This window comes from Vulpes vulpes, chromosome 8 (genome assembly GCF_048418805.1).
Source record: "Vulpes vulpes isolate BD-2025 chromosome 8, VulVul3, whole genome shotgun sequence".
Taxonomy (NCBI): Eukaryota; Metazoa; Chordata; class Mammalia; order Carnivora; family Canidae; genus Vulpes; species Vulpes vulpes.
Genome location: NC_132787.1, coordinates 81,595,467 through 81,616,792, shown reverse-complemented (window position 1 = coordinate 81,616,792; position 21,326 = coordinate 81,595,467). Strand labels below are relative to the sequence as shown.

The following is a 21,326-nucleotide window of genomic DNA, read 5'->3' as shown; positions in this document are numbered from 1 at the left end:
CTGGGTTACTCATTGTAGATCCACCAGCACCCGCTGGGTGAAGGCCATGAATATGCTAAACAACCTACAACACATAATTCTCAAGTGCCAAAAGTCTGTACGACTGAGGTTGAAAGTCCTGTTTCAAAGAGTTCAAAAGCCACTAATTTGGGAAATCAGGAGAACTTTGTCCCCTTTGTAAGAGCAGTTTTTGTGGTTTCTGCACTGGGCTGATAAATGGTAGGGAAATCAGGAAGACAACTCTGTGAATGGAAAGTTTTCTTTTACAGGCTTTGGTAGTGCCAGGTGTGAGATAGAGTAGAAACACCAGAGGGGAGGCAGGGTTAAGAAGATTTTTAAGGAAGGATAATTGGTGGTACTAAAGTATTTAGATCAACTATAATTTTCATTTTTCCTTTAGATGTTTGATGCTGCTGAAGCCCTAACCTAAGCTATAGTGGCAATTATATTGTCTTGCTGAAAGATCTTTACAGTGTTTACACCTTAAAAAGGGGAGAAAATAATGCTACTTATTTTTGGTCATGTCTTCATCATCGTAAATATTGGGGCATCTGGGTGGTTCAGTGGTTGAGCGTCTGCCTTTGGCTCAGGTCGTGATCCCCGGGGTCTTGGGATCAAGTCCCACATGGGGCTTCCCGCAGGGAGCCTGCTTCTCCCTCTGCTTATGTCTGCCTCTCTCTCTGTGTCTCTCATGAATAAATAAATGAAATCTTTAAGAAAAAACAATAATTGTAGATACTTAGTAAAGGAAAAGAATAAAAATGCCTTTGAAAGTTGAAAGTTGGCGTCTCGCAATTATTTTTTTTTGAAATTACTGTCACTCTATAAAGTTGTATTACATTTTTCTATGTGAATATCTAAGTGATTAAAATTAGTTTAACAGTCTTTCATTTATTAAATATAGACACCCCTTGGGGTGTCTTCCTAGACCATGAGTGACTAACCTGTCATTATGTCTAGAAGAAAAGTTTCTCCCAGTGCCCTTCTGTTTGAGAAATGGGAGGTTCCCATTACAGAGAGAGAGAGAGAGTACATGTCACTACTATTGGAATTGTCTTTTATTTATTATTTTTTTTAAAGGAGCAGGGAAGAATTGTTTTGCCTCAGGTGATAAATCAAAGAGCCCTGTGGCTGGATGGATAGTACACCCAGCGATCCCAGTTCTTGCTAGAAAACTCATCAAAGGCTGTGGTTGGAGGTAGGAAGGTTGGTTTTTTTTTTTTTTTTTTTTTTTTTTTTAAGTAGCTGCTAAGCAGATGCCATACCTGGAAGATGGGGGTCTCTTTTTTCACTGGAAAGTTATTAGCTACTGCAGCTGGCAGGGATAAGCCCCACCCCCTTTTTTTTCCTAAGTGGAAACAGCTAAGGCCATGGCTACAGATTGGTGATATCCTGTCATCAACAGTTCTAAGTGAGAATTCAGCTAAAACCGTATAGTATGTTTTCATATAGATTATGAAGGATTTTGTGGGGTTACTTAGAAAACAAACCACAATTTATAGCGTGGTTTTCATAAGATATGTTCCAAGCTCCAAACTAACTACAATTATTTTGGATCATAATAACTATGGATTAGTCACTTGCCTTTATAAGGCAAGCTTTCTTCTAAAATTGTAACGGTGGTGAATTTCAATTTTCATCTTTTTCTAGATTCACTTTTTTCACTTTTCTATGTGTCTTAATTATAATGATGGAATTACAATCTTTATAAAATGGATAAAATTTTAACAATGGTTGATGAATTAATGTCTCTATTGTAGTGGATCCCTGGGTGGCTCAGCAGTTTGGCGCCTGCCTTTGGCCCAGGGTGCAATCCTGGAGTCCTGGGATCGAGTCCTGCGTCAGGTTCCCAGCATGGAGCCTGCTTCTCCCTCCTCCTGTGTCTCTGCCTCTCTCTCTCTCTCTATGTCTATCATAAATAAATAAATCTTTTTTAAAAAATGTCTCTATTGAGCCATAAGAGTGAACTCTTGCTATAGATTTATTTGCATACCAAGAAGCTGCCTCTACTGAACAATTTTTTGAGAGAGATTTGCTTCTAAGGAGAAAATAACTTGTCTTTTTATCGTCTAAGAACAGTGGGTCTGGGAAACTGCTAACCTAAATTTTCTCCAGCAGAACCTTGAACAAAATTGACTTACCACCCAAATTCGAAATGAAATCTTTTTTCTACTTATGTATAATTAAAACTATCCAGTTATTTTAACTAATATATATATATATATATATAGTAACAATATTTTGCCTAACTGATGTACATTTGACTTTATTTTGAACCTGCCCTGAGGAAACTGACCTTGGCTTCTGAAGTTGACACACAAATCATCAAGAATGTCCCTGAACATTATCTCTCAAGATGAAGAAAAAATGCAGAAGGGAGGGGCAAGACTCCTCTTTGCTCTGAATCTGTTCAGTTCCATTTTCAAATGTATGCAAGACTGTGCTTTGAACAGGCTGACTACAGGAAATTGGTGTAAGAATGTGACTTAGAAAGCTTTCTGCAATTTCTGAAGAAATTTCATTCTTATCTTCAAGTGTCCCAGGAAAACTGCTGATCATTGAGCAAGGTTGGTATCAATCAGGCAAAGTATACGCCTTTCTGAAAATGACTATTCCTTCATTGAACAAAAACTTAATTTTTCTAGCCAAACCAACAGTTTCTAATAAGAATTCCATATTTCAATGAGGTCATCATATTTTTAATAAATGGTTTCAATACTGGATTGCTAAGTAGTGTTACATAAATATTGTTGCTAATTTTTCTTTTGTACATATTTTTCTTAAATACCATTTAAGTTTTATTCAGCACAGGAATATTGGGCCAACTATTTTATTATATTTAAATGATTAATAGTTTATCACACTCATTACTTAGTCTTGTGGAAACAGTTAATAAACTTACTTTTGTGCCTTTTTCTTATTTATTTATTTATTTTTTTTTTTTTTTAAGATTTTATTTATTCATGAGAAACACAGAGAGAGAGAGAGGCAGAGACACAGGCAGAGAGAGAAGCAGGCTCCATGCAGGGAGCCTGATGTGGGACTCGATCTGGGTCTCCAAGATCAGGCCCTGGGCCGAAGACGGTGCTAAACCACTGAACCACTTGGACTGCCCTTTTTTTTTATCTATTTATTTTTAAGATTTTATTTAACTTTTGTGCCTTTTTCAAAGACAGCACTTTTCCTTTGGAAGTTTCAAGTTGGCCATAGTAATCTCATACTACTTTTATAATTGGGGGGGGGGGGGTAATTTTCTTGTATTCCCCTAAAAGGAAAAATGCCCTCCAAAACACTCCCACTTGCATTAGACACAGTATTATTTTTCCTCTTGTCCCCAAGTCTATTCCTACACCAACCTAAACATGCTAGACCCACCATAATTCTGTATGTACCCTGTGGCTTAGAGATAATGGTTAACCCCATGGGTAAGATGCTCTGATCTGGAGATTCAGGCCCTCCTGTAAATGGAGCAGTGAAGGCTCCATTGATAACTGACATGGAAGATGCAGACAGGACAATATCATGTGCGAATTTCTGTGCTGTGCTTATGAAAGGTGTTCTGATGAACCTCCTTCGAATGTTCTTCAGGCATCGAGGCCAGCCATCCAGGCTGGACTCACAGGATGTGGTTGAGAGGAAAGGCTCTCAGACAATGCTAAGTTTGGTTATTGCCTCTAAAAATGACTGTGACTGGGGCCAAGTTTCTTCACCTCTGCAAGCCTCTATTTCCTTACCTATAATGTTATTGATCTCACTGGATTGCTGAGGAGATGGAGTAAGACAATCCATATGAAGAAGGAAGCAGGAGCTGGGTATAAGACCCAATCACTATTTATGCTGTGGTTGTTGCTGTTATTGGCTCTCCTCTGGTCTCCAGATCTGATTTGGGAAACTTGGAGTTTGAGTTGTGCCTGGCTGGCTTCTCCACTGCTGCTCTTTGTCTGCACAGCCAGCCATAGATCTCTGCATGCATGCTCTCTCTCTCTCTTCATGGTTAGTGTGTTCTTAATTTTAAAATAATTTCTTCAATTATTTAGCAACAAAATACTTCTCTGACCCAAGCCTGGAGAAGAAGGTAGATTTTGTTCTTTTGAGATAGGAGTTGAGGGTGACAGTAGTACTTAACGTTTATAGCTCAATCTGCAGTTCACAGAAATTCAGGTGGTAAATTAACTTGAAGAGCAAAAATATAATGTATTGGAATGTAAATGGTAATACCTGACCATCACCAGTTCCTGAGCCTTAAAATAAAATCTAGATCAAATTTCTAGAACAAAAGGAGAGTATATCTTCTCAAGGAAATGCAAGCAAAACCCTTGATTGCCTTCCAACTAAATAGTTCCTTTGCCCTTAATGGTCCGTTCCCTGAGTAAGCTGATAGGTGATACAAAAAAAAAAAAAAAAAAAAAAGGGAAATGATTACATAAGGAAATATAAGAATAATTAACTACAGACTAGATTAATTATTGTTATAGGGCTAAGATCAACTTGGTCACTCAATTGCTTCCAGGAATAAAAACACAGATAAAACCCAAGAAGTAATCATAAAACAAAAAACCTGATAAACCCATAACACACGCTTTACTACAGGAAGGACTACACATTTCTTAATGCTTTTCTCTTCACTATACATATTACTTTAAAAATGTTTTTTCAAAATATTTATTTAACATTGGGTATGTGCACTGTGCCAGGCACTGGGATATCAAGATAGATACATCCTTGCCTTGAAAAGATTCTCAATCTCAAGGACCCAACAGTCACTGACCAAGCAGTAATAATTCAGTGTATGAGAGAGATGTGTATGAAAGGAGGCAGAGAAGGGTTTCGGGTTTGTTGAAATCCTTATCCTTCCACGAAAGTTTTGATGGCGGCATGGATGAATACATCTTTTGGGGAGGAGGAAAATGTACAGAGTAGCCTCTCAATGGAAGCAGATTAAAATTAATCTGCTGGATGAGTTGGTTTTTGACAAGCGGTAAACAGTAGGGTATTCGAGGCCCAGAGTGCATCTGAAAAGGACACAGAGACTGGAAAATCTGTGGCTTACGGAAAGAGGATATGGCAGTTTGGCTATAGCTAAAGCATAGGATGATGCCTGGTAGGGAAGAGCTGGAAAAGCCAGTGAGGACAAATTGTGAAGAGCCAGATAATTGTAGCACTGTGCTAGTTGTGATGGAGAAAAGGGTCTTAATTAGGTCCAGCTGCTATAACAAATTACCATAGGCTGAGTGGCTTAAGTGACGTTTATTTCTCACTGTCCTGGGGGCTGGAAATCCAAGATCCTGGTGCCAGTATGGCTAGGTTCTGGTAAGACTCCTTTTTCCAGGTTGCAGACACTGTACCCTCACATGGTAGAAAAGAGGCCTCTGGCCTCTTAGTTTTCTTATAAGAGCAGTAATCCTATTCACGAGGGCTCCAACCCTGTAACCCAATCATCTGCCAAAGGCTCCGCCTCCAAATCGCATCGCTTTGGGGATTAGGGTTTAAATATATGAACTTTGGGGGAGCACAAACATGTGTCCATGATGATCAGCAACTTGGAAAGTTCTAGCGGTTGTTTCCGGCAGCCTCCCCTAGCTGTTGTAGTTCCTTTTATGCTATTCTGCGAATAAGGGTGCAGGAGTCATTTCTTCTTTTTAGTTAGCCTGGCAAGGGTAGGTTCTCTCTATGCTATTTAGTTTGAACTTTACCAAAGATCAACGGCTACCACTATCTCTGTTTCTACCTCTCATGTAATTTTTACAGAGCCAGGAACAGAATCAAAGATACTGGTGCCAGGCAAAGGAACAGGTGTCATGTACACACACAGGAGTCCACAGTTATCTTCCCCTGCTTCCTGCACCTGACTAACCAGTCAGCACCAGCTGCCACCCTCCTCTAGGAGCAGAGAGGGGTAAGGCCTTGTTCTCAGCCTATACTCCATATTTTTATTTTGGACCCCTTCTGTGCTGTGTGCTGAGGCCACAGCAGTAGACCGCTCAGAGGGCTGCTTCTGGAAAAGCTTAAATTGATAGGTACTTTAAGTACTACAGAAGAGACAGTATAGTTTTTTTCTTTTTAAGATTTTATTTATTTATTCATGATAGACATAGAGAGGCAGAGACACAGGAAGAGGGGGAAGCAGGCTCCATGCAGGGAGCCCAACGTGGGACTGGATCCCAGGACTCCAGGATGGGGCCCTGGGCCAAAGGCAGGCGCTAAACCACTGAGCCACCCAGAGATCCCCGACAGTATAGTTTCTTTTGCATTCGACTCTAATTAAAAAAAAAACAACAACCACTTATCATCATCCTGCATAACAGGATAAATACAATACATATTTCAATAATATGTATTGTATTTATGTATAATCGCATCACTGTATTTATGTATAATACATTTATTGTATTATATGTATAATACATAAATACAATATTTTATTGTATTCTGGTTAAATAAAGCAAATATTAGGATTATATTGTAATACATCCTTGCAAACCATAAATGAGATGAAAGTGGTTTTTGGAATGGAGGGCTATTCTAGTTTCAAATCTTAAAAGTATTAGCCTGCTGTATTCCAAAATACAACTTTATTTCAACAAAATGACCGTGGCTATGGCTAGGCTTACTGAATTCTTTAATGCGGCCTGCTTGAAACTCCAAACACCTTAGAGTCTCAGGAATCCTATAGAATCCCCGTCGGTAAACAGCATTGTATAGATTATAAAATGAGCCTTTTTATTTTTCAGAGAGCAGGATTTTTTTTTTTTCGATAAATAGGAATGTCCCGGTTTTAATTCCACTTAGTACACATTGGTGGGGAATTTGGAATCCAAACTAAGTTCTCCGCAAGCCTACGTTTAAAACTCAAAGTGAGGGCAATACGGAAAGGAGAGTGTTGTTTCTGTTTGTCAAGAGTTTGCCTTCATCGTACCAACCACAGACCATGCGGCTGGGTAAGGTCTGGTAAGGTCGCTAAGCTACGGATCCGAGAGGGCCGCGGTCTTGAGTTAACAGCAGCTCAGAACGGCGGGGGGAGGGGATGCCTGAGCGGCTCAGCCTTTTGGCGCCTGCCGTTGGCCCAGGGCGCGATCCTGGAGTCCCGGGATCGAGTCCCATGTCGGGCTCCCGGTGCATGGAGCCTGCTTCTCCCTCTGCCTGTGTCTCTGCCTCTCTCTCTCTCTGTCATGAATAAATAAATAAAATAAAAAGTCTTAAAAAAGATTGGCGGTTGGGGATCTCAGTCATTAAACTGGAACGTGAGCTAAAGCGAAGAAGCCGTGGTTGCGGCCCCGACCGCTAATGACAGCGATCTCGGCGCTGCCCAGAACCGCGGGTCAAACGTCAAGGTCGTGCCCGGGAGGGGCACGGAGACGGGTACCCGGGGCGGGGGCCGCGGCCGGCGGGTGTGCGGGGCTGCGGCGACCGGACGGAAAGCGCCGGGCCCGCGCGGGGCCCCGGGGGAGGCGGCGTCCCGGCCACGGTGTGCGGTGCGCGCAGACGCGCCGGCGGAGCGGTCTCTCCCGGGGAAGGTGCGCTGGGAGCCCGCCCGGGTAAGTCGAACCCCCCGCGGGAGGAGGCGGGAGCCGCAGGGCGAGTGGCCGCGGGCTCCTCCCCCGGCGCCTCCGCTATCTGGGTCAGGACGCGGCGGGCCGCGGGGCGGGCCGTGGGGACCCGCGGGCTCGGGGCTGCTGTCCGCCCGCCGCTCGGCTCCCGGCCCAGGTCCCCGGTGCCCGACGGCGGAGAGGCCCGCGCGGCGAGCTCAGGTGCGTGCGGGGGAGGGCCCTGGGAGGCTCGGCGGCCGGGCCGGGCCGCGGCCGGGCTGCGGAGGGCTGAGGCGGCACTTCCGGCGGCGCGGCGGCAGCACTTCCGGGTCCCGCGGGGCATCCTCGCTGCGGCGGCTGCGGCGGCTGCGGCGGCGACACTGCGCGGGGCACGGCGGCTGCGGGGCTTCCCGCGCCCGCGCTGCGCTGTCGGCCGGCGTCTGAGAGCGTCGGCCTTGGGACTGGCCGCTGTGTCCACGCCGGCCGCCGGCCTTCGGCCTTGGGACGCCGCCGGCCTGGGTGCGCGGGAGCGGGCGGGTGCTGCGTCGCGGCCCGGCGGGGCCCGCAAGCCCCAGGAGCCCCCGCTCGCCGCGCCGCCGCCGGCCTCCGCGCCGCGACCCTCCCTCCCAGCCGCCCGCGGACCCCCGGTTGCGGCGGCTTTGCCCTCGGTCCGTCCGATTCTCCACCTGCCTGACACTAGAGGAGGGCTGGGTAGTGCCACCAACGTTTGCAAATACGCCAAACATCAGCAAGCCCTTGAGTTTAAAAGAAATTATTAAAATAGGAAAAGTAGTGAGAACCTGATGAAATAGAGTTCACTCAGGAAGTATTAGATTATCCAGGTCGCCGTGGGGAATCTGATGGCCACGTCGAGGTCTCAGATCTAATCCTCTGGGATACAGACCTCGCACTGGACTGTAACCCGTGATGTGCCTTTATCGTTCTTACAAAGCCTTTGGTACATCTTCCAAGTACCAGAGTTAAATATTTTATGTACTTCCCGCTAAGAGTCTGCTGATGAATTAAATGAATGTATGTGCTAGATATTGCTGAAAACACAGTAACTACCTTGGTGTAAAGCACACTTTCCATTTTCTAAAATTTTATTTTTTAAAGATTTTATCTATTTGACAAAGAGAGCATAAGCAAGGCGGGCAGGAGAGGGAGGAGACTCCCCACTGAGCCCGGAGCCCAACTGGGCCCCATCCCAAGACCCTGGTGTCATGACCTCAGTCAGCTGGAGGCAGCCAAATAATCAAGTGGGCCACCAGACGCTCCCCAAAATTACTTTTAATGTAGAAATTTCTTTAGTGTTAAAATTTTGATTTATTCAGTAGGATTCTTGTTCTCATCTGCTAGTAACTTAATTATATATTACCCATTGATTTTAGATGCCAATAATTTTTGTTAAAATAATGTTTCATTTTCTATCAATATTACTAGCACCTTACAAATCAACACATGTAATGGGAATAATACTTAGCATTTGATTATCTAGTCAATACATCTTTTGATTACTGTGTTTTTATACAAAAATATAGGTGTATACTAATTTGACAATTACATATATAAAAGTTACTTAAATAATGTAATATAACCTTTGAAATTATACCGCAGCTAAGCAAGTGTTCTGATTTATTACCTTGCTAGCTACTGTTTTTCTTTTAAAAGATTTATTTTGAGAGAGAGAGTGTGTGGGGTGGAGGGGCAGAGGGAAAGGGAGAGAGAGAGAGAGAGAGAGAGAGAATATTTTAAGCAGACTCTGCTCTGAGCTGCAGGAGGGGCTTGATCTCAAGACCTGAGATCATGACCTGAGTGGAAACCAAGAGTCTGGCACTTAAAAGGCTGTACCACTGAAGTGCCCCTGCTAGTTACTATTTTTAATGAGTGGCATTTTTCAAATTGGTGGCTTAGAAGCACATTTATTTTGATAATAGCTTGTACTATTAGTCTCTAACTGTGGTTATTTAAAAGCAATACCTGCTCTATTGATTGATTGTAGTTGATTTTTATAGTTCTAAAATCCTATTTCACCTCTGAACATCTCTGCCTAGTCAGCATTCTCCTTCATGTCCTTATTGATTCTGAATCTTCATGCAGCAGTACATCTAAGAGTTATCAGGGTAACAGTTTTCCTGTCCTAGTCAGATGGCCCCTGGGTAAATGACAACTGTATGCCTCAGTTTGCTTATCTGCAAAATAGAGATAATAATAGGACCTGCCTCCAAGAGATAATTTGGAATTGGTATAATTCCTAAACAAAAGGTCAAAGAAAAATTAATGCTCCTGGCCACCTATTTAAACCTGGTATGGTCTCAGGGATAAGATCGCCTTCCTACATAGACTTTGACTTCCTATTTATTTACTTTATCAAATGAAAAGAATTTCAAACTAGGCTATATTTTTTAATGTAAAATTCAAGGAAGGCCCAGCAGGAATGAACCAAGAAAGCAATCACAATAAGAAGATTTCTTTTAATAGACCTCCAGATTAGCATATGAACATGCTGCATTAATCTTTTTATTGACAAGAAGCCAAGATCAAGCTTGATGCATGGTTATTAGATGTGATGCTAATGGGAATCCTAGGCATGTAACAGCTTTTCTTATTATCTGTTGCCTTTTTGCAATAATCTTTCAAAATTTAGTTTTATTTTTTTGTGTGTGGAAATAAAAGTGTAAAGCTAATAATAATTATTATTCAGCTGAAGTTACAAACTGATCCTAATCTACTGCTGGCACATCTCCTGCATTTGATAGGGGAGGACAAATGGTTAGACTTACAGTTCTGTTCTACCAATTAGGTAAAAATGCCTTTTTTTTTTTTTTTTTAAATTAATTCCAGGCAAACTTCCCTGAGGTCAGGCAGGCAAGATTAAGCACATGGCCTTGCTATTAGAATCTTTGGCTTTAGAAAGGTGTCTTAATTCTTTTGGATATTATATTCACCAACATCTGAGGTAATTTCTGGAAAATTATCATTTTAAAATCATTAATCCTTCTCTCTTACACTGACACCTGTAATGAAGTGGAGCATCGAAATAGGATACTCCCTGCATTCAGTGCATATCATCTACTGTAAGATTTCGAAATCTAATGAGACATTCTTTTAGGGAGACTTCTTGGAAATATTATTCCCTCTCCCATAGGGCATCATTTGAAACGTCCCATTTAGTTGGTCATTTAGAGTATAAGAAACAATGCCTTGCTTAAGTATATGAGATCATGGGATATAGACCATAGGAAGGCACATTTCACGTACACAGCTGAATTCAGAATCTGCATCTTTGCAGTGCGCCTTACCCTGTTCTCACTCTCAGCTGTATTTTGTTTCCTGGTTCACTTAGAACAATGAAGCAACTACAGAGAACTTCCATCAGCTCCCACTTTCACATCTACCCACCTTCCTGAATCTGCTCACATAATCTGCCTTTTCTTTTGTTTCTATGAATGAATGGCCTGTGTTTCCATCAAAGGTCAACGTCAGTGCTTGTACACTGCAGACCACCCATCCCTCTGCCTTCTCAAGTTTACTACCACAGTGATTCTCTGATTCTTTACTTCATCATTTTATCTTCCTTCGAAAAAAAATTGGATCTTGTCCATTCCCATAACAGAAATGCTGTTATTTCTCCATCTTTTTGGCACCATTTTCCAATATAGTCACGACATCATTTCTTCTCTCCTTACTTGCTTTCTGTATGCCTGTTTGTTCTTTTTCCTCTTTTCCTGACTAATTTTGGACTAATTGAATATCTTTAGTATTACATTATTATCTCCACTCTTGGCTTATTATTTATACCTTAATGGTTTTGTTTCTTGTTTTTTTTGCTGTTATTGTTGTTTGTTTATTTAATGTTTGCCCTTGGATTTATGACTGTACATCTTTAGTTTATTATTACGACACTGCATTATAATCTAAGACCCTTACAACAGTGTATCTATTTTGTCCCCTCCCATACTTTGGACTATTATTCTAACCTTTTACTTCTACATAAGTTATAAACCCCATAATAGGTTAAATATCATTTTTACTATAGTAAGCAAAGATTTTATAAAGAAATCTTAAAGTGAGAAAAATGACTTTTATATTTACCCTATTTGCCACTACTGTTTTAATTCATCTATTGCCATTTTCCTTCTGCCTAAAGGACCTCTTTTAGCATTTCTTGTAGTCTTTGTCTGATGGCAATGAATTCTCTCAACTTTTCTTTGTCTAGAAAAGTCTTTGTTTTACCCTCGTTTTTGGAAAATATTTCACTGCACATGGAAATGTAGGTTGACAGTTTCTTCCAGTACTTTAAAGGTGTCACTCCATTGTATTTTTACATGAATAGTTTCTAAGGTGATGTCTCTGAGACAATCACTGCTGTAATCTTATCCTTTTTTCTCTGTACATGATATGTCACTTTTTTCCCACTGACTACTTTTAGCACTTCTTCTTTATCACTGGTTGTCAGCATTTTTGTCTAATTTGGAAATTTTTTGGCCATCTTTCCTTCAAATATATTTTTTAAAGATTTTATTTATTCATGAGAAACACAGAGAGAGGCAGAGATATAGGCAGAGGGAGAAAAGCAGTCTCCCTGCAGAGAGCCTGACTTGATCCCGGGACCCGAGGATCATGACCTGAGCCAAAGGCAGATGCTCAACCAGTGAATCACCCAGGTGCCCTCCTTCAAATATTTTTTACCCTTTTTCTTCCCTGTAACTTTAACTGTATATGTTTTAGACTGCTTGATATTGCTATAAGCTGTGCTTAATATATTAATATGCATATATACATATATATTAAGATGCTCACTGGTTCATAAATGGTACTGTCTCCTTGTAACTTTACATGGTAGAAGAGTGGGGGGATATCTCTGGGTTCTCTTTTATGAGGGCCCTAATCTCACTTATGAAGGCTCTGCCTCCTGAAGGCCCCACTTCCTAATACTATTACATTGGTGATTAGGATTTCAACATACGAATTTAGAGGGGACACAAACATTTAGTCTGTAGTAGATGGTATCTGTTGTTTTGTCTTCAGATTTGCTCACTTTTTCTCCCACCATGGTTTTTCTTCTGTTAATCCCATTTAATACAATTTTATTTCAGATATTTTACTTTTCATCTCCAGAAATTCTGTTTGGTTCTGCTTAATAACTTCTGTTGCTCTCCTCATCATGATTATGTTTTTCTTTAACATATTTTTAATATTTATATTAAATAGGGATGTCTGGGTGGCTCAGCAGTTGAGTATCTGCCTTCGACTCAGGGTGTGATCCTTGGGTGCTGTAGTTGAGTCCCGCATCAAACTCCCTGCAGGAAGTCTGCTTCTCTCTGCCTATGTCTCTGCCTCTCTCCGTATCTCTTATGAATAAGTAAATAAAATCTTTAAAAAATATATTTATATTAAATAGTGAGCATATTTGTAATAGTTGTTTTAACATCCTGTCTGCTAATTCCATCATCTCTGTCATTTTCCTGCTTCTTTACATATCTAGTAATTTTTGATTGGATGATCAACATTGTGATTTTATGTTATTGCATTTTTCATTTCCTTTAAAGAGTGTTGGACTTTCTCTTGAAGGCAGTTAAATTATTTGTGAATTAGTTTGATCCTTTGGAGGCTCATTTTTAATCTGTTTTAGAACAACTCTAAATAGATCTTAACTCTGGGTTAATTAGGCCTCATTTCTAAGGCATTACCCTTTTGAGATCTCTACTGAAACCTCAGATATTTGATAAATACTCTCTACTCTGGTGGCAATTTGTGTAGTCTTTAGCAATAGTTCCATTTACAGCTTCCTGATATTTGTTCTATTCCTGGAAATTGTTCTTTTGCCTGGCCTAATGGGATTTTCCTCTGTACATGTTCAGACTGATATTCAGTTAAAGATTTAAGAAGACTCCTATGCATATTTCTAGAGCTCTTTCTCTACGTACTTTCCTCACAGTACCGTGCCACACAAATTCTAGGTTGCTTCAGTTTCTCTGAGCTCTATTCTCTGTTCAACTCGGAAGACTACTAGGCTTTGTTTGGTTTTCCCCTTCAAGTGCCATAGTCCAAAAATTGCCTCTAATTAAACATCTGGGGAGGTCATAGGATTTACCTCATGTGTTTCCTTTATCTTGGGGATCAAAGATGGCAGTGCTGCATTAGTATGCTCCTTGAAGAGGTGTCAAGAAAAACAAAACAAATATTTTGTGAATTTAAATTCCTGTAATGGATAGTATACCATTACTTGTAACATTTCTCTCAAATTGCTAACAAAACTTAATACAGATGTTTACCTGTTTACAATGTAGTGGATATTGGTGAGAAAATAATTTTTGGAACCTCAAAGTCTATAAAAAAGCCTCACTATATTTTGCTCTAACCACAGAAGTTTATTGTACTGCTAATATACTTACTGCTATCTTAAAATCTTGGAAGAAAAGGGGCTTTATGTTATTGTTTCTTGTTAATGGCCTTCTGATTTTAAGAACAGAGATAAACAATAAAACTAGTGAAGATGGGATATACCAAAGAAAGATTGTGGTGTGTTCAAAGTAGCTGAGTTTATATGGAATTAGGCAGGCTAAAGCTTGAGCCTTGAGTGCAAAACAGTGAAAGTTCAGAGAAAAGAATTAAGAAGAGGACATTTTTGTTATTTTTTAAAAAAAGATCATTTGAAAAAAAAATAACATTAAGACCTCAGACAGAAATAGAAATGTAAGGAGCAGAGGCATTCTGGGTCAAAAGGAGAAAGGAGATGAAGCCTGTATGTGTCAGCATTTTTGTTCCCCATGCTGAGTAAAACAGAGATGAAGTGAGCTCCAAACTTGACAGAGCTCTCTAATATATTTTACATTCCAAATCCTTGAGCTTTTAAAATGTTTATTACTCTAAGTATACGTGTGAATTAGGTGCTAAGAAAAAGTTCCTTGGACTTCCTTAAAGAGTAGGTAAGACTCAGAAGTCAGCATACTGATTTTATATAGATAAAGGGCTCAAATACAGTTAAGCACAATTTGAATTCTTAAATAGTTTTATTTTCCCAGAAATGTATAATGATGCTTTTACCATTATTTATCATACTCTTTAAAAATATATGATAAAGAATAAATTTCAGGCCAGTCATATAGAATACAAATTCTGAATTAAAACTGATACTTTATAATGGACTTTGGTAATATTCTTAAAGTAAATATTTCTATTGGCCACATACATTTTAAAGGTAAATGTATTTTGCTTATAATACATTTTAGTTTATGATTTATTGTGTGTGTTTAGGTGGGTGTGTCTATGGTGTAGACTTGGCTTTTGTTGATTGAGAAAGCTTTAATATTTTTGTCTTGGGCAAAGACAGAAACAACACTCATTTACATTTGTGCTTTCAATTTTAGAAACAAAACCCAAGAAATGCCTCATTCCACAAACAAAGAGCTGATACTTGGCATCATGGTGGGAACTACTGGAATCAGCTTGCTTCTTTTGTGGTACCACAAGGTTCGTAAATCCAGGAAAACATTGAATTTACCTAAATTTCTTTCCCTGGGTAGTAAGTTTGATTCAATGACTTTTCAAGATGAAATGTATAATGGCCAAGGAACAGCAGCAATCTTTCAAGGAAGGCAGCTTCAGATATTGGAGAAATTAAATGAATTACTGACAAATATGGAAGAACTCAAAGAGGAAATCAGAGTTCTTAAAGAAACCATTCCAAAGCTGGAGGAATATATACAAGGTGAACTTGGAGGGAAGATAACTGTTCATAAGATAAGTCCTCAGCACAGAGCTAGAAAAAGAAGGCTTACCGCAGTTCAAAGTTCTGCAACAAGTAATAGTTCAGAGGAAGCAGAAAGTGAAGGAGGGTAAGTTTCTTGATGATGTTTCCCATGTCGAATTATTTATTTCATTATTGCTATTATTTTAGGTTCTTTCATTATGTACTTCCAGGTATATATACTGCTACTAATAAGATAAAAAAAGAAATGATTATATGGCTTACATCATAATTAAAACTATTCAGTAGTGGTCTATATTTAAGATAGTTTACATTGACAAAAAGAATATAAGTTAATGACTAGTACCTCGTGACCTCATATGAGTAATGAAAAAGTCAGTAATTTTTGCCAGAATATGTAGCCTATTTTTATATGTGGCTACCATGTGACCCCTTATGTAAGAACTGTCCAACAAATCTATGCTGCCAATTATCATTAGCTACATTAGCCATTAAGCACCTGAAATGTAGTTAGTGCAACTGAGAAACTGAATTTTTAATCTCATTTAATTGTAATTAATTTAAATAGCCATGGAACTAGTGGCTTACTGAATTGAGCAATGCAGACCTAAAAAAGATTTGAGAATGTACAAGTGATTCAGTTTCATCCTCACCATCCTCAATGGTAATCCTTTGAATTCTAAAACCAAGAACATAAATAATATTCTTTTAGAAGAAAAACATGATTTATAAGTAAAAAAAAAAAAAAAAAACAAACACACACACACACACACACACACACAAAACCCCCAGACAAAACCCAAAAAACAAACCCATGCTCAACTAGTGTTTTTGAAGAATAAAAAAGGCAAGCATATAATCACTAGATGTTCTTTAGGGCAGGGACACTATGTTTTCTTTGTTATATTCTTAACACATTGTTCTTGTACCTAGCACAGAGTAGATACCAATAAATATTTCACGAATGAATGAATGTTCTGCTAAGTCACCATGGAATTGGGAGAAGGGATCTAAAGGGAGAAGGAAGGAGAGGGAAGAAGAGAGGAAACAAAGAGTAGGCATAAAAGTGTGATTTCATACATAAAGAAATGTAAATGGTTGATCAAGTCTTTGACATCATGCGAGGACTGAAATTACTTAGTATTTTTATGTATGAACTGGAGACATGACTGTATGAAAAATCTTTCAGATAGAGAAAAGTCACAAACGATAGATCTAGATAACAGGAAGGTCTTAAACATTTGTGTTCCTGAACAACAAGTTGTAGACTGATTTTAAAACTGGCAGTGGGATGTTTAAAAGGAATTCACAATATTTCTAAATACTCCAGGACTGTAACTTGAAAAAGGCACTATTAATTATTAAGGGTATAGAGAATAGCAACCTAGTACTCTAATGAGGAACAAAGATCCCAACACAACATAGGACATCTGGGAGAGTTCTTGAAGATCACCAATGGTTATACCTTTATGTAAATCTATGGCATTTCCTCCTAAGGAATCCTGTGTTCAACTTTGGCAATCTCATCTTCAAAAGGACATAATGGAGCTAAGGACTAGCCAGAGAAGATCGCCTAGAACGAGATAAGAAACGGCAGTCCTGGTAAAGGAGTGGAGGCCAAAAGGCTGAGTGGACCTTAGTCTAAAAAGACCCGGGTTAGGGTGAGCACAGGCTTGTTCAAGAAATTCTAAAATTCTAGGAAGAGAGGCAACCTTCGATAAGTTTAAGATATTTGGGACAAATGAAAAGAAGATAACTGTGGGACTTAATTAACTTCAAGTAATAGTATAGGCATAAATTGTTTATGTGAGTCCAGGAAGGATTTGTGAAATTTGTGAATAATAGTCACAGACAGCTAATAAGAAAAACTTTAAGATTGATGTAGGTTGTTGCCTACATCATTGCCCCTTCTTGCTCAATCCTGGGTGCCTTTGTTAGCAATAGAATACTAGAATTGAGGCAAGGGAGCCCTCATGACTTGGACTAGATTATAGTAAATGGCTCTTAATAGAGGGAAACTTTCCTATTTAGCTATACTTCAATAAAATAAACAAAACAAGCAAACCAACACCTACTGTGGATAAGACACAAAGATTTAATGAGGAATAAGGGAGAGAGGAATAAGACACAAAGATTTAATACCCTCTTTCTAAATAAAAACCTAGAGACAAACTTTTAAAATAAATAATGTACTTTTTAAAAACAAGGTCTTTATAAAGTATATTTGTGTAAATTTTACATTGCCCGTCCTGATAAACCTCCCACAGTACAAACTGACTGGTCATGGTAAGATACAGTCTTAGCCCCATTAGCATATTTAACGTAAGATGTATCCTTGATACAACAGTGTCCTTGCAGCAAAATTAAAACATCAAATGATAATTGCATGTTCCATACATTAGATTTAACTTTTGCTAAAGGTTTCTGGAGCTTTTGACTTCTCTTAGTAAAGAAGATGACAGTCACAATTTGCCAACACTGTTCTATATAAGAAAAGGGGAGAAAATGAATTATGTCCTTAGGTAGTGTCAAAAACTTGAGTGGATAGATCAGTAGAATGCATTTTCTGCAAACAGTATCTTCTGCATGCCTGTCTTAGTACACAGTATCATTAGGGACAAAGGGATTTATGCCTTTTTAGAACTAGCTAATTTTATCTTGGTTGTGGGGGTGATGGTGCCTGAGGCTTAGATTCCTATACTGTGGCCATCAGAGGGCCTTTTTTTTCTTAGCACTAGTGTGAATGTCTTGGAAAGCATCTGTGCTTCTTGATAATATTATGTTTCAACTGATTTTTTTCTCCCCTGCTCCATGACTTGGAGTCAGTCACTGCCTTGGCAGCGTTGGTTCCTTTCAGTGACAAGTAGTACTAGACAGCAGCATCTTGGTGTGTAGACATGGCAGGGTGATACGAGAGCTTGTTTGGGCCCATTTTAGGTCAGGGTAAAGAAAAATTGTTCTAAATATTTTCAAGGTTATAAGTTCACATCAGTGTTTTTAGCTTAAAAGGAAGCCCTTCCTTATTTCTGAAAACTTTTTTAGCTCATTTTCTTTCTCAAGCTGCTCACTGCTTTTTCTCTGTCAGCCTTTATCTGTATTGTTCTATCAAACCACGAGCTTAAAAAGTTATTATATGACAATGTTATGTAAAGCTTTAGAAACCTCTCTTTCAAAAGTTCCATCTTATTCCATTTTATTTTTTTTTATTTTTTATTTTTTAAATTTTTATTTATTTATGATAGTCACAGAGAGATAGAGAGAGAGGCAGAGACACAGGCAGAGGGAGAAGCAGGCTCCATGCACCGGGAGCCCGACGTGGGATTCGATCCCGGGTCTCCAGGATCGTGCCCTGGGCCAAAGGCAGGCGCCAAACCGCTGCACCACCCAGGGATCCCCATCTTATTCCATTTTAGATTAAAGTCATATCCCATGATAAACTCATAGTTCTTCATTCTAAGTGAGCTTTACAAAGAATAGATGTGTTTCAAAATGAGACATTTGTATTAGGAAAATCAGGGTTGTATAGTGACCCTACAGGCCTTCTGTTTCTTTTTTTTTGACTGTGGTATTTTCCTTATAGTGTTAAGTTCGTATGATAGCTTCAGATAGTGTCAACAGGCACAATTAGGATTATTGGAAAAGAAAAACCCCATAAATCTACCACCAAAAGAGCACCAAGCTATAATACAAACCATAATACTTAGAACCTTAGATATTACTCTACAAATAATAGAGGATGGTGATGCCAGCAAGACCACAGACAGAAATAGGCTTTTGAGATTTTATTTAAAACTACTTAAATTCTTAGAGTGCCGGTGGCTCAGTTGGTTAAGTGTCCAACTCTTGACTTCAGCTCAGTTCATGATCTTGGGGTTGTGAGACCAAGCCCCACATTGGGCTCCATGATCAACAGTGAGTCTGCTTGGGATTCTCTCTCTCCCTCTGCCCCTTCCCTTGGTCACTTACTCACATACCCACACGCTCTCTCTCTCTCTCTTTCTCTCTCAAATAAATAAATCTTAAAAAAGAAAAAACTTAAATTTTCATTTCATGAGCCAAATATAGTCTTTGCTTTTTATTCATTTACATTTTTTATTCTATTACTTCTGCCAAGTCAGTTTTACTGTTGGACTTCAATTTCTCAAGGCCTTGAGAGAAAGACAAATTCAGATATTCATGATGTGGTGCTTTTGTATTCTTTCATGTTGTAGAAGAGCACATTTGTATACAAAAAATTGTTTTTGGTTTAGAATTTTCAAAAATGAAACATTGCCACATAATTGAAATCCTTTTTTGTAGTCCTTTCTCTCAGAGGTAGCCATTATCTTAAAGTTGGTACAGAGTCTTCCTTTGAAAGCTTGGATTTTTCTCCTATATGTGTATGTTTACATCAGAAATGAATAAATCATGTTTGGTTCTTAAAATTTACATAAATGGTGATATATGGTATATAACATTCTGGAACTCATTTTTGCATCAAATGTTTCTTGGAGGTTTTTCCAGATTAATGTAAGTAAATTTATTTCATTCTTTTCAGTTGCTATGCTGCATTCCATTGTATGAATATGCCTTAATTTATTTCACTATGGATGGTTGTTTATTTAGGTCACCATTTTTTGGTTCTTCTAAACAATGCTTTATTGAATGCCTTCATTTTTCCTTAGGCATGTGTGGAATAATTTTAAAGTATATACTTAGAAGTGGAGGCAGAATTATCAGCCAAGTATAGTGTTATTTTGTATTACTAAACTACTCTTCAGGGTGTACTAGTATTTGAGAATTCTTATTTTCCATACAAATTCTTATAGTTAGACTTTTTAATTTTAGGCAACTTGATGGAGATGAAGTAGTAACTAATTATTATTTCAGTTTGCATTTCCCCAAGCACTAGTAAGATTGGGCATCTCTTCATAGTTCATTTGCATTTCGGTCTCCTCATCTATAAATTTCTTTTAAAAATGAAACAATAGAGGAAGATAACACTAACAGTTGGTGTCCTCTTTATTCATTCAATGAGTGTTCACTCTGTGCCAGGCACTGTGTAGGCTCTCCATGTACATTAGGAAACAAAAGAAAGTCTTTCCAGTCAAACAGATTAAAAAAAACAAAAACAAAAAAACTAACAAAATGTTAGAGAGATGTTGTGTTCTAGCTTTAACCAGAGCCCCAAAAGCCAAGAACAGATCAGTTAAGGGCCAAGTCCTCTTGCATTCTAAACCTTCCTGGGCAGGACTTGCCAAAAGATGGAAGCCATGGCCAGCATGAGCATGCACTCACTGGTAGCCTGTGAAAGGAAGCCGATGAAGGGCAAAAGAAGCATTTCTTCAGGGGAAGTTGTTCCTTTGCTGGGCATCCCACCAGTATGTGTATGATGCAGAGTGCTATAGAAATGGATAGCATTACTTAGGTAGAATATGTTGCATGAGAAGAGTGAAATGGTGAGTGCAGAGCCTTTTGGAACCAGTACTAAGGGAGAGGGCAGAGGTGGGTGAGCCTTTAAGGAAAGACAGAAGACTGATGATCAAGGAAGTGGGAGCAGGCCTTCAGTGTTCTATTTAAGAAGTCGTTGCCAGACCCAAATTTATCTAGGTTTTCTCCTGCGTGATCTTCTAGCAGTTTTATAGTTTTGCATTTTATATGTAAGTCTTTGTTCCATTTTGAGTTCATGTTTGTGAAGGGTGTAAGGTCTGCATGACCAACCACCCTTTGTCTAGGCCATATGACAGGATTGTGGGGAGAAACCATGAGGAATGATGTGATGGTCCCCTCCAGAACCAAAAGCACATTTAGCAAATTTTCTTACTGCTTGGGGTAAAAGTAGTGGGTTCCCTAAGTTCAGCATTCTTTTCTTTGTAACATAAGTCAGTGTAAATGCAAGAGCCTCCGGGGACCTCTGCATTGCCCTTGTGGGAACTGGGGTCTGGGAAAACCAGCTCAAATATGCCAGTGATCTTACTGCTGGATTTGTTGTGCATAATCAAGTCCTCTCCCTCTGACCTAAGAACCATGTGTGAGACATTAACCGATTAATGTATTAGCTTATATGTAGGGTGAAATCAGATTACCAAACTGACAATTATATGATG

At 39.2% G+C, this 21,326-nt stretch overlaps 1 protein-coding gene across 8 annotated transcripts in view; it reads left to right on the top strand.

Annotated features, from left to right (window-relative positions):
* The first annotated feature begins 2,414 nt into the window (after positions 1–2,414).
* RMDN2 (regulator of microtubule dynamics 2) overlaps positions 2,415–21,326 on the top strand; it is an 81,164-nt gene continuing 62,252 nt past the window's right edge. For 3 of the 8 annotated variants that reach the window (XM_072767273.1, XM_072767274.1, XM_072767272.1), the window contains exons 1-2: positions 7,383–7,535; positions 14,900–15,367. In XM_072767273.1, coding sequence (XP_072623374.1) covers positions 14,916–15,367 — 452 coding nt within the window. In that variant the 5' untranslated portion in view covers positions 7,383–7,535; positions 14,900–14,915. Of the gene's footprint in view, positions 2,568–7,382; positions 7,536–7,595; positions 7,749–14,899; positions 15,368–21,326 lie in introns of those variants that run through there. The other 5 variants (XM_072767275.1, XM_072767276.1, XM_072767278.1 and 2 more) reach the window with 4 other exon arrangements.